At 39.5% G+C, this 13,123-nt stretch overlaps 1 protein-coding gene across 1 annotated transcript in view; it reads right to left on the reverse strand.

Annotated features, from left to right (window-relative positions):
• ZSWIM5 (zinc finger SWIM-type containing 5) overlaps positions 1-13,123 on the reverse strand; it is a 67,232-nt gene that overhangs the window by 10,536 nt on the left and 43,573 nt on the right. The window contains exons 4-8 of the mRNA XM_016199255.2: positions 12,336-12,486; positions 9,702-9,881; positions 4,562-4,738; positions 1,723-1,869; positions 1,092-1,229 (exon numbers count right to left, since the gene is read on the reverse strand). Coding sequence (XP_016054741.2) covers positions 1,092-1,229; positions 1,723-1,869; positions 4,562-4,738; positions 9,702-9,881; positions 12,336-12,486 — 793 coding nt within the window. The remainder of the gene's footprint in view (positions 1-1,091; positions 1,230-1,722; positions 1,870-4,561; positions 4,739-9,701; positions 9,882-12,335; positions 12,487-13,123) is intronic.

Below are 13,123 nucleotides of genomic sequence, written 5' to 3' on the forward strand. Positions count from 1 at the left end.
TCTCATTGCCCTAGGTATTTCCAGGGCCTGGTGTATAAAAGGAGCTAAGTGTATGTTAGTGGTGAATACATCCCAAGTGCAACCTCAGGCTTTGCACATGCAAGTGTCACTGTAGAAACCAAATAGGCTTTGCAAATGCAAGTGTTTCCCTTTTAAGGGAAAGATGATGATTCCCTTTTAAGGGATGAGAAGGAGGATAAGGGCAGCCCTCACGTGGGTTGGGGCCACCCCTTGTATCTTTACCCAGAGAAATCCAAATCCACCCAGCTAAACAATTACTTTTATAACACTTGCAACTTCTATGTTATTATTACTTTATATTCTCCACCTTTGGGTTCAAAGTTTCAGGAAAAGAGCACATGTTTAAAAGTCAGAGTTTGGTTTCTTTCTTTTTCCCTTTCATTCATCTGGTAAGTATTTATGATAGACTATTAAATGGGAGGTATTATACTAAGTGCTGGGATCATAAAGATAAGTCCGTCATAATTTCTGCTTTCAAGGAGCTGACAGCTGAGTAAGAGACACTCACTTGTAAACAAATTGTAATGCAGTATGTTAAATACTGTAATAGATGTATGTATACAATATAGTGATGGCATAAATGAGAGAAGAATCAATTCTGTTTCTCGTCCTTGCTACTTTGAGACTCTACTGAATTACGTCCCTTCTATTTCTTATTTTAAAAATTGGTACAAAACCATAGCGAGGAAGAAAGTTCAAAGGAAACATGAGTATTATACATGAGTCTAATTGCAAGGGATACACACTCTTGATGGAAGTTCTTTCCCACTTCCAGACTTGGCCTCTGACTCCTGAAATATCTCTACCCCTTATTTCCCTTGGCTCACAATTTGTAGGTATTCATAGGAAGTAAGAGGAGCAAAGGAAGGTGGCAAGGTAAAATGTGAGAGAAGTACAGGGCTAGCCCACAAGATAGGAAAGGTGGGAGAGAAAGGAAGCCTAAGGAAACCTCGCAGGGGAGGTGCTGCTTTGATAAGAGAAACAAAGGCTGCAGGAGGGGAGAACAGATCAAGCAGGAAGGAGAAGGCTAACAAAGGCAATTCCGGCTTGCCTCAGGCTGACACCCATACCTGACACTTCCAGATAGCTATCATCATTCAGGCGGCAGGCCTCGGTTAAAGTAAGAAATAGGCAGCCAATAGGATCTAGGGGGTGGCCCACCCAGCCTTCCAGGTTTGTGATGGTTGTGGTTCCTCTCTGCAACAGCTCTGGAAACAAGCAGGTCAAAATTTCAGAGAATGATAGAGATACATTGCTCTCTGTCCCTGGGATCTCCTACCAGTTTCTTTCAGGACTTGGCCCTGAGAATCAGAGAAAGCTTCCCTCATTGTCTTGCCTTGGGTTGATAGGACTGGTCACAAGCTTATCAGTCAGTTGTAAGGACTTATGGTCTGCATTTAGGCTTCCTGCTGGCAGCTCGCATGCACAGATACAGTTTTAAAAGGGTGTTCTCATATCAGATCTTAGTGGGCTTTCCAACTGCTTTCTGAGGGAGGCATGCTAGCATTATTATTCCCATTTCATAGACAAAGATTCAAAGAGGTAAAGTGACACATTCCACATAGCAGGGAGAATGACTGGAATCCCCTACGCTCCGCCAAACCATGAAACTTTATGAACATTAAATCCTACAACTTGTAGCCCCTGAGGATCCTCATCAGCCTTAACTTAAAGAGTTAGGATAGCTCTTAATCACTGTACCTTTCTTCTGATGCTTGTAGATTTCCAGCTGCCGTTGCTGCTGCAATCTCAGAGTATTGATAATGGCCACTGTGAGTCTAAGTGCCTCTTTTGGATAACCATGGGAACGCAGGGCATCTACCCGAGCACAGGCTGTAGGCACATGTTCTACCAGATGAGAAGAAAATATTTTGGTTGAGTTAAATTTTCAAATCAGAAAAATTCATGTTTGAGAAAGGGCGTTTGTATTTTGTTCAGTTCCCCAAATTCAACCTGACCTCTACTGTGTACCAGAAACCGTATTTTATCTTTTAAGCATATAAAGTTGAATAAGTCACAGGCATTCCCTTAAAGAGCTACCTTGAAGCCTCAGGCTATGGTATAGAAAGGGACACACAACCAGGATAATAAAATATTGTATGTCTTTGTGAAAATGTACTATGGGAACCCAGCAGAAGTAGCAACTAACTGTCTAAAGGGAGAAACTATTAATTTATTAATCCTACATTTCCTGAGAACCTATTATTTCCCAAATGAAAGTACAAAGATAAATAAGAAATAGTCACTTCCTTCAAAAGGGCTCAAAAATGATTTACATAAACAGATCATTATAAAAGAGTTAAAAGGAAATGACATGATAGAAATATATACAGATAAATAATATTTGAACTGCACTTTGTAATACAAGTAAGATTTAAAATAGGCAGACAAACAGGAAAAGATGTTCCTGGCAAAGGGAACATATAAGCAAAGGCATACAAGTAAAAGCATAAAAAAGTATTCTATATAGCATCTTCATAGTATGACAAATAGTTCTATGTAGAATTAGGTTATGTGTCTAGGGATAGCCTGGAAAGGTAGAATCATAAATGTAAAGAGCTTTGAATGCCATACTAAGAGTATGGATTTACCTTAGGAATAATAGAGGACTAACAAAGGACTGTAAATGGGCAAGTGATTAAATGAGATTTATGACTTATTTTTGTGATTTCTTTTAAAAAAAACATTAAGCCCGGCCGGGCGTGGCTCAGCAGTTGAGCATTGACCTAGGATCCAGGCAATTGGAGTTCAATTTCCGGTCAGGGCACATGCCCGGGTTGCAGGCTGCAGCCGATCAATGACTCTCTCATCATTGATGTTTCTATCTCTCTATCCCTCTCCTTTCCTCTCTCTGAAATCAATAAAGATACATTTTTTTAAAAAATTTTAAAAAATAAAGGAAACATTAAAAATAATTGAAAAAAATTAGAAAACATAGATAAGCAAAATAGAAAATAAACATCAGAGATAAGCATTATTTCCACTTTCATGTGTGTGTGTATATACACACAGATTTTTCTATTCAATTTTAATTACAATGGGGTGATGTTATAATTATTGTTCTGTAACTGGATTTTTCCACTTCATACAATATAAACACTTTTCTATGTCATTAAATGTACTTCTATAACACTAAAAATGATTACATATCACTTTACTGAATATGTGTACTATCCACTGAGTCAATCAATCCCCTATTGTTGGATATTAGATAATTTCCAATTTTTCTCAACTGTACATTATTTATAACCATGCTCTAACAGACCCCCTCGTTTTATGCATATTTTTAGGTAATTATAGCTCAGGATAAACTCCTAGATGCAGAATTCTTGGATCAAAGGGTATGAATGTGATTTAAAGGCTTTTGGTAAGTGTTGCTGAAATACCATTCAGAAAGGTGGTAAGCATTTATACTCCTACCAGTAGTATGAGAATACCTATCTCTATGCAACCTCTTCCAACCAAAAACTAATTATCTTTAAAATCCTTGACCAACCATTTGACAATCAAAAAATGGTAATTCAATGTTGTTTTGATTTGCATCTTTGTTTATTCATGAAGCGTATCTGTTTTTCACAGTCTTGTTAGATTTATGAAGAAGTGTTGGATCAGAGAAGAGGTAAGATAATCAAAGGGAACTTCAGGTAGTGACCCACAATGAGTTTGGCCAAGGCTTTAAAGAAAGAGACAGGGACATATCCAGATTCAGCAAGATCTCAATAAAGACAACGATAATGAGCTGAGGGATAGAGGTAAGGAATTGGGAGCAGACAATAAAAATGTATACCATTATTGTAAGACTCAGAAAATGAATATATTTAAAAAGAAGGTCTATTTTGTAGTGGGGATCCTGTAATAAAGTCAAGAATAGATTGATAGGAGGCCAGAGGATGGTTTAAACTGATAATGGAACAGCTTTATTCTGTTATGATGAAGGAAGGAAAGGTGAGAAAGAAGCTTGTTGACAAATGCAGCTTGTGCCCTAGCTACTAGCACAGGGTAATTTAAGTTTCAAATGCAGTGCCCTTTCAGTAAAACATAATTTCAGAGTAGATTATAATGTTGCTCAGTAACTGTTGACTAACAGAGCCTATGAACTAATGTCTAATGGCTTTTGTTTTTTGGTTTTTTTTTTGACATTTTAAATACAAGCTTTATTTTAAATTTAAAGGAAAACTGCTTTTTTTACAAATTATATCAACACTTAAAACACAATTTGGGAATGTTGAACATTAATTCTTTATGTCTAATGGTTTTGAAAGTACTTGTTGGGATTTATTAACTCCTTTCCCCTCCCAAAATTTAGGATACAGAATATAAATTCCTCTACTTGAGGTTATTGTACCTCAGCTGAGTACATACACCAAAGGCTTAGGCTTCACGTAAATACTGAGGCCCAAATCAAGGCCCCAAAAGATCTGCATGAAGACTATGCAAATTGTAGTTGTATTGCTGGTACCAATGCAGATGGCTTGCCCATTCAGGCCAAGAGGTGAGACTGGCCTCCAAAAGTCTTAGAGTAGAAGAGAGGTACACTTACCAAGCCACAGTGGCTGGCCTTGGGAATTAAAGAGTAATCTCTCACTTTCCTGCTGACAGGCAGTAGCTATATATATATCGCTGCTAATTATTCGCTGTAGGTGGCTGTCTTGCCAATGCAATTCACGGCCCTCGATGGCTCTAGTAAACACTGTTCGTCTTGGTCTGGATAACGAGTCTGGGGAAAGAAAGAAATGCGGCAGTTCAATGACAGGTTATATGAAGCTCTAACTCCTGTCTTCTTCAGGGTGGGAGGGTGGGCAGAGGAACAGCATGTGGTTAGTGAGAGCAGCCACTCTGCTATCTGTCTGGGTGTTTGTTGTGTTACCTGTTCACTGGATAGCTTTTAGTGTGTCTGTGCCCTCCATGGAAAGATCTTTCCTTTTTCCTTCTTCTTCTTCTTTTTAAATGTTTTTATTGATTTCAGAGAGAGAGGAAGAGAGAGGGAGATAGAAACATCAATAATGAGTCATTGCTCAGCTGCCTCCTGCACGCCCCCTACTGGGGACTGCAAGCCAGTAACCTAAGCATTCACCCTGACTGGGAATAGAACCATGATCTCTTGGTTCATAGGTTGACACTCAACCACTGAGCAACACCAGCCAGGCTATGGAAAGATCTTTTCTACAGAGATCTATGGCTGCCTTTCTACTTCCTACAGAAAACTAATTTCTCCTAGGACCCAGAGCCGCCTGAAAGAGAAGGGGAACAATGGTGTTCAGGTGCTCAATTATGAGGATACAAACTGCTTCTACAGAAGTCAGAGGAAGAGAGAAGTAGTTAGGTAATTTCCCTGGTCAATCCATAACCTGTCTCATTTACAGCACGACCCTTCTCAGACTGAGGACTTCCATGAAATTCATATTAAAAGCTGAAATAAAGAGCCGAAGCCCTGTGTATTCTGGTATCTTTATCACACTGATAACTGCAGGCTTCTAGCCTTGTTCTCCACTAAGAAAAACTGATGCTGACAAAAGACTTATTTTCTCATTAGAATCTTACCATGCCATCTCTCTTCCAGAAAAAAGCTGCAGGGAAACCAAAACAGCAAACAAATTAGGTTCAATTCTTAAAAGTGGTGTGTATGAAGACCAAATGGAAGATACATTGTCATAAACTGCAGATATAGGAGGAGTCATTGAAATGACATTTAAGAAAATATTAAAAAGTGTAAAAGATTATTTAACTGACTGCCAAATTAAGGTCAGTTGAAACTATTTTGAGATAAAGAACTGAAGTGCCGTCCAGCCGGGCGTGGCTCAGCGGTTGAGCATTGATCTAGGATCCAGGAGATAGCAGTTCGATTCCCAGTCAGGGCACATGCCCAGGTTGCAGGCTCAATGCCCAGTTAGGGGCGTGCAGGAGGCAGCCGATCAATGACGACTCTCTCATCACTGATGTTTCAACTCTCTCTCCACCCCCTCCTTTCCTCTCTGTGGAATCAATAAAGATATATTAAAAAAAAAAGAACTGAAGTGCTGTACAGATATGTTTCCAGAGATGCCCAAATGAGGTATACATCTACTGAGCCTGTGCAAAAATATTAGGAGGGAAAGTCAGAAGATTCACACAGCATGAAAGAAATGAACGTATTCATCCACTAAGCAGAAGTCCTTGGAGTCTGGTCATCTCTTCAGAATCTGATATATTCCACAGAATATGGGCTCAGAGAATTAAACGAGAATAACATTGACAGTATTTACTGAAACTGCTTCTTCATGTTGTCCCTCAGTGAAGTACAATGACCCTTCTACTGGCTGCAGTCTAAGCCCTGGTTCTGAGAACCCTGCACTGTGGGTCTACTCATCCCACAGTGGGGATTAGGTTCCCAGTAGGTTTTGTAATTCATTAAATTATACAGGTGCTCAACATTATACAAAGTCCCTGCCTTCAGGGACCTTTACATTCAAATGGGGAAAGACAGTTAAATAAATATATATCAGATGGTTATAAATGCTATAGAAAGATGAGAGCAGAGTTAGGGAGAAAGGCAAGCTGTTGTTAGGTGGGGGTAATTGTTTTATATAGAATTGTCTCTAATAAGGTAACATTTGAACAGAGACCTGAAGGAACTAAAAGCAAGACATAACTAAGAGAAGAGCATTCCAGAGAAAAGAAACAGCAAGTGCTGAGATCCTGAGGTGGGAAAATATCTGGAGTGTTTGAGGGCAGCAAAGAGTCCAGTGTAGTTGGAATGGAATGAGCAAGCAGGGAAATCATAGGAGATGAGGTCAGAAACATACTAGGGAGCCAGATCATGAGTGCCTTGCAGGACATGAGTGAAAGATGACTTTGGCTTTCTGAGTAAGATGAGAAGCCACTGGAGGGCTTTGAGATGTTAAAGGTATATGATGTGACTTGCATTTTAAAAGGCTAACTGGAAGCAATATTTTGAACAGACTATAAAGTGGAAGGGCAGAAGCAGGAGGAGCAGTTAGGAGGCTGCTGCAATAATTTGTGAAAGATGATAACTTGGCCAGAGTAATAAGCAGTGGGAGTGACAAGAGTAGAGGGATTCTTGATGTATTCTGAAGGTAAAGGCAATAGGATTTACTCATGAATTAGATCTGGGGTGAGAGAAAAAGGGAAAAATCAAGAATAACTCCAAGGTTTTTAAGACAGACTTGCCATATATAGAGATACGGAAGACTACAGGAAGTACAGGTTTGGGTGGGGCTTGAGAGGTAAGAAATACTACTGGATGCCTATAAATATCTAAGTGGAGATATTGAAAGGTCATTGAACATACAAGTGTGGAGTTGAAAGGAAATCTCTGAGTAGGAGGTATAAATTTGGGAGTTGTTAGTATATAGATGATTATTAAAACAATGCAATGAAATAAGTATAGAAGGAGAAGTGGTTTAGTGACTGAGCCCTGGGCACTCTAGCATTTTAGGTTGGGAATTGGGGAGGAGAGAGTAAAAAAGACTGAGGAGGAGAGGCCAATAAAGTAAGAGAAGAACCAAGAGAGTAGTAGTGTTATGGAAATAAGATGAAAAAGGTATTTCAAGGAGGAAGAGATGACAGCCTAACTAGAGTGAGGTCGAGGGAGAACAAGAGCAGAAGAGAGAGAGATGATAAAAATATATTATTTTTTGAATTACTTTTCTTAAATCTACCACTTGTTTCTACTACCTCAGAAAAACAGGGAGGTATACCAGAGAGGCATGTGAGGCCACAAGTATTTTTTGTTTTGTTTTGGGATGAGAGATAAAACAATGTGCTTGTATACTCACAGGAATAATCCATGAAAATTTGTGATGCAGGAGAGAGGGGAAAGAATTCCAAAATGATGTCCTGGATAAAAAAGAAGAAACAGGATCTCTAGAGTAAGTGGAAGGCTTGTGTTTAGATAAAAGAACAAATAAAAACAGTGGAAGAAGCACAGTAGATGGGCATAGGCTGAGGCAGATATGGTGATATAATTTTGGAAATTATCTTCTGATTGATTCTATATTCTTAGTGAATAGGAAGCAAGACTATCTGCTAAAAGTGAGGAAAGAAAGGGATATAAAAAGTTTTAATGAAAAGATGGTGGGAAGTAGTAATTTAGAAGGGTGAAACAAGGCACAGACTAGGGAAATGCAAGGGATGTCTAGTCTACACAGTACTAAAGATCCACTTGAGATTAGTGGTCATAAACTTAAAATAAGACCAGTTACCATGGGTGTATTTCTCTTCACCATGTTCAGCTGTGCAGGTGTGAGCACCAAGTAATTAGAGTGTTAGACTGAACTACTAACATTAGGGATTTGCTGCATGAGTGTAACAAAGGGAAAAGGGGGATTGAGTATGTATGTATGCAAGGGAGTGATTATAATGATGCACCAAGGAATCTAACCTGGGTAAGGAGGAAAATGAAACTATCAAGAGAATGAAAAAAATAGTAGGATCAAAATTCCTAGTGGGCTAAAAGATTACTGGAATTGGGATAGTAAAGAAAATAAGCTAGTAAAGACTGGAGGTGGTAATTAGAGCTGCTTCAAATTGAGATTATGAAGAAAGTTATTGGTAATGACAAAGTTTAGGGTAGGATCTTGGGATTCTATGGCTAAGTTATGTTGGAAGATGAGACTATTAAAAGAAAGGTCAAAGAACTGAAAGACTAGAATACTGGAAGAATCATCTATGTGGCTACTGAAATCATTAAGAATTATGATAGAAATAGTGACAGAATAGTTGTAAGCCAATAGCCAAAAATCTTCAGGGAATGAGGGGAAATTGACACAGAGGTCTACAAATGACCAAAACCAGAAAGATAGCAGACAATATATTTTGATGGTATAAACTTTAAAGCTGAGGTGTATTTTAGGAAGGAGTGAAGGACACTGATGTAGAAACAGCAATGAAGAATAAGCAGGATGCCTATTGCTTTATCAGGTCCAATGGCAAAGAGATGTGAAATAAATCAGCTACAATTTTAAAAGACCACAGAGGAAGCAACCTACTTAAATAAGAACCAGTAACAATAAGTAGCACCAATACACTATGATAAGGAAGAAAATGCCAGACTGGAGGCATATATTTATATGCATTTTACTCTCATGAACTAAAACTGATGTGAATGCTGATGCCAAGCGATATCAGTAGGGCCAGTAGGCTCAAAATGCAGAGGGTACAGTATCATTGTACAGGATTTGTCTTAAAATGAGGCAAAAGTCCTAAGAGTAACTTGGGAGCCTGACTCCTCCTAGCTATCTGCTGTATAAACATTTGAGGAAAACAGAGAAAAGTAAGAAAGGCAACTGTCATGACATTTTTTAAAGCTGTTTTCTGCAGGCATTCCATCCTGCCATTGAGATGGGTCTTCTGAGCTAAAACCAACCCCAACTGAGGCCAAGATCCATTAGTCATGAAGAACTTGAAGGGTAAAGAAGGCTCATGCAGAGGGCTCTAGGATTTTATGCTGAGCACTATAAGGACACTCTAGATGTGGAAAAAGACAGCATCCCCAATGTCAAATATAAAAGCTTACCCTTATTTAAAGTTTTACATTTCAAGACAAACAAAAGGACTGGTTTTTCTTATTTGAGATGACAATTCTGATAGCCAAAAGTTTTTCCAGCTACCTTTGTTCTAGGGCTTTTCCCTCAACCTTTTGGACTTACAGGCACAAGGACCCTAAAAATATATCTGCTCACCTGGGCTGTGACTGGCATTCTGGGGAAGCGCATTGGTGATATTGGGCAGCTCATGCCCATAGTTCCCATCCTCCAGAGGACAGACATCCAAGTCACTCCACTTCTGCAGTTGCTGCAGCCAAGAGGACTTTTCCTCCAGTTTGCAATGTGGATTTAAAATGATGCACACCCATAAGGCCCCTGGAAAATAAAACAACCCACATTCTTCATATCTGTTCTTCGATGTATGGCTTACTCTTTTCTTCCATTTTTAGCTGGTAGGAAAAGTTTGTTTCTCAATATAAAAAATGAGATCTGCTAAAGTTTTCAGAGCTGGCTTAATTTTCCTTCCCAAAGCTTCCTTAAAGCAGAGTGACTATCTTGGTATCTGGATCTGTGCCTGTGATAATGAAGACAGATTTGAGCTTGAATTCTTAGCTTGAATCCGTAGTCCAACAAACATTTATTGAGAGCTTTCCATGTTCAAGGCCCTGTACTGGAGAATAAGACATTGTTCCTACCCTTGAGTAGCTTTCCAGAGGGGGAGATAGATAAACAAACAGACTGCCACTTGAGTATGGTAAGCATCAAGCTAAAGCTATGTTTAAGGTATACAAGAGCAGCACAGAGGAAGGGTATTTAGTGCAAGGACAGGGGTCAGAAGAGAGGCGCTACGGAAATGTTTCAATTTTTGGTTAGTTGACCTTGGACTGAAATTCAAATCCCTCAACAGTAAAACTGAGATCATAAAAACACCTACGTTGTAGGGATATTGTGAGAATTAAATAAGGTAACATTTGTAAAGGGCTTAGCATATTCCTTGGCATGTAGTAAAGTTTCAGTATTTCATTTTTCCAGGGAAAATGGTTTATTTGGATTTGGATTTTTTGTTGTTGTTGTTAATCCTCACCCAAGGATAGTTTTTCCATTGACTGTTTTTTTTCCAGAGAGAGTGGGAGGGAGGAGGGGCGAGAGAGACAGGGAAGGGGGGGGAGGGAGAGAGAGAGAGAGGGAGAAATATCAATGTAAGAGAGACACATAAGTTGGATGCCTCCCACACACCCCGACTGGGGCTGGGGATTGAACCTGCAACCCAGGTATGTGCTCTTAACCAGGAATCGAACCTATGACCCTTCGGTGAACGGGCAGATGCTCTAACCACTGAGAATGCTGGCCAGAGCTATAATTCTTTATTTTATTATGTACCCAGAAGTAACCAGAGCTATCACAATTACTTCATAGTGTTGCTATGAGAATTAAATGAAACAATGCGAGTACAGTCTTTAACACGGAGATTGGCATATAACAATAATATAGTTATTTGTTATTAATGAAAGCTCCAAAGCCATTAGTGCTCCAGGTGACATAAAAAAACCTCCGCACCCAAACCAAAACCCCACCTTTACCAGCCCCAAAATAACCAAGTATGTCCCAGAGTCATTAAACCTCATTCCCCAAGGCTTTGGCCCTAACATTATAAAACATATGCTTCAGGGGCTTCGATCCAGAAGAATTCACTAAAATCTTAAACTGCAGTTTTTCTTGTGCTATTTTGTACAAGGGGAAAGTCTGTTGTTGCTTTCTGGGGTGGAGGAAGTACCAAGGAGCTATATTAGAACTTTTAGAATATGTCATATAGAACTTTTTCAGTATAGCCCATGATTAGATTGGTAAGTCCAAGGTATGGAAGATTTTGAAAACAAGGAGAGGAGCTGAGTCTTAGTATTGCAAGACTGGTGTTGGAGCAAGGGAATGATAAAGAGAAATGGTGACCAAAGAACACAGCCTTAAGAAGAATGTGCAACAAAGGCCATTCACGAGGCCACAGTTCTAATGTAACTTATAAGTCCCAAGACCCTCAACAAGAACAGTGGTGATGGGAAATAAAAAGTGGGAATGGACACTAAATTGCATTTCAAAGACTGGAGAATCAAATGAAGTTGGTGACTGTGTGTAGAGAATGAAAGAAAAATAAGTGCTCAACAAGTTTGGAAGAGTAAGGAATGATGGAGGCAATGCCAGAGTCAGGGGAACCTTTCTTTGTAGGAGGCCTGAGTTCGTTTTAGACTTCTTAAGCTTAAGGTGATGAGAGGATTTTTCAGTGGAAATATATGGAGCAGGAACTGGAGCTGGAACTGGAACTCAGATAAATGGGAAAAAGATGAGGCTGAGATCACCACAGAGGTAAGCTCTGAAGCCATGATGTTTAAAAAAAAAAAAAAGTTTTCAAGGGAGTATAGAGAAAGAACAGAAGTCCAAGCCCCAAATCTTGGAAACTGCCCTATGTATAAGAGGTCTGTTTAGGACTGAAAAAGAACAGACCCAGGGAAAGGGAGAAAAATAAGGCTGATAAGAGCCAGGCTAGTGCCATGCAACGGAAGCCAAGGGAAGAAGTTTTCTCTCAGCAAAGGTTTCTATGTGGTATCATCTGGAACAGAATGCTAATGTCAATAACAAAGCACAACACTGTGAAAGCAACACAAGTGAGTTCAGAATTACTCTGGTGGCCTCTGAGCCTAAATCTTTCACCAGCTGGGCTGAAGTTTACTCAGCAAGATCTATATAATGATTGATGGCAAGTGTTCACTAACACTGTTGCCAGGGAGCAAGCTGGTAGAGACAGACATAGTGCTTCTCTGAGATATGGGGACTTACCTAGCTCATCCCAGAGCTGCCTGCACTTATCTGTCATGCTCGTTCCTTGCTGCCTCCAGAGTGTGAGTCGTGGGTCGGCCATAAACTGCTCAGTTATTAGTGTCAGCATCCTGGCTCCATTGGAATCTCTCATCCGCAGCATCTCTCGAACCTGACACATAAGGAAGGGCAAGGGGTTGGTGACTACACATCATACAAAAGTAGGATAAGAAGAAAGGAGAGGAGTGGGAGGAGAAGGTGACGTATCTAAGCACATTTCCAAAGAGCCTTTATAAGGCCTCCTGTTCTGTAAGTAAGTTCTCTGCATGTATCAAAAAAGCCTGCTGTGCACAATGAGATACCGCTTCACACCCACTAGGATGGCTAGAATCAGAAAGTCAGATAACAACAAGTGTACATGAGGATATAGAGAAATTGGAACTCTCATATACCATTGGTGGGAATGTAAAATGATGCAGCCACTTTGGAAATCAGTTTAGTAGTTCCTCAAACAATTTAACACAGAGTTATCATATGACCCATCAATTCCATGTCCTAGAGAGAAATGAAAACATATGTCCACATAGAAACTTATACAAGAATGTTTCTAGCAGCATTATTTATAATAGCCAAATGGTGGAAACAATCCAAATGGCCACCAATAGGCAAATGGATAAACAAAATGTGGGGTTTCTATACAATGGAATATTATTAGGCCATCAAAAGGAATGAAGTACTGATACATGCTATTATCGTAGATGACCCTTGAAAATGTTAAGCTAAGTGAAAGAAGCCAGTCACAAAAGACT

Source organism: Miniopterus natalensis, chromosome 9 (assembly GCF_054644295.1).
Source record: "Miniopterus natalensis isolate mMinNat1 chromosome 9, mMinNat1.hap1, whole genome shotgun sequence".
Taxonomy (NCBI): Eukaryota; Metazoa; Chordata; class Mammalia; order Chiroptera; family Miniopteridae; genus Miniopterus; species Miniopterus natalensis.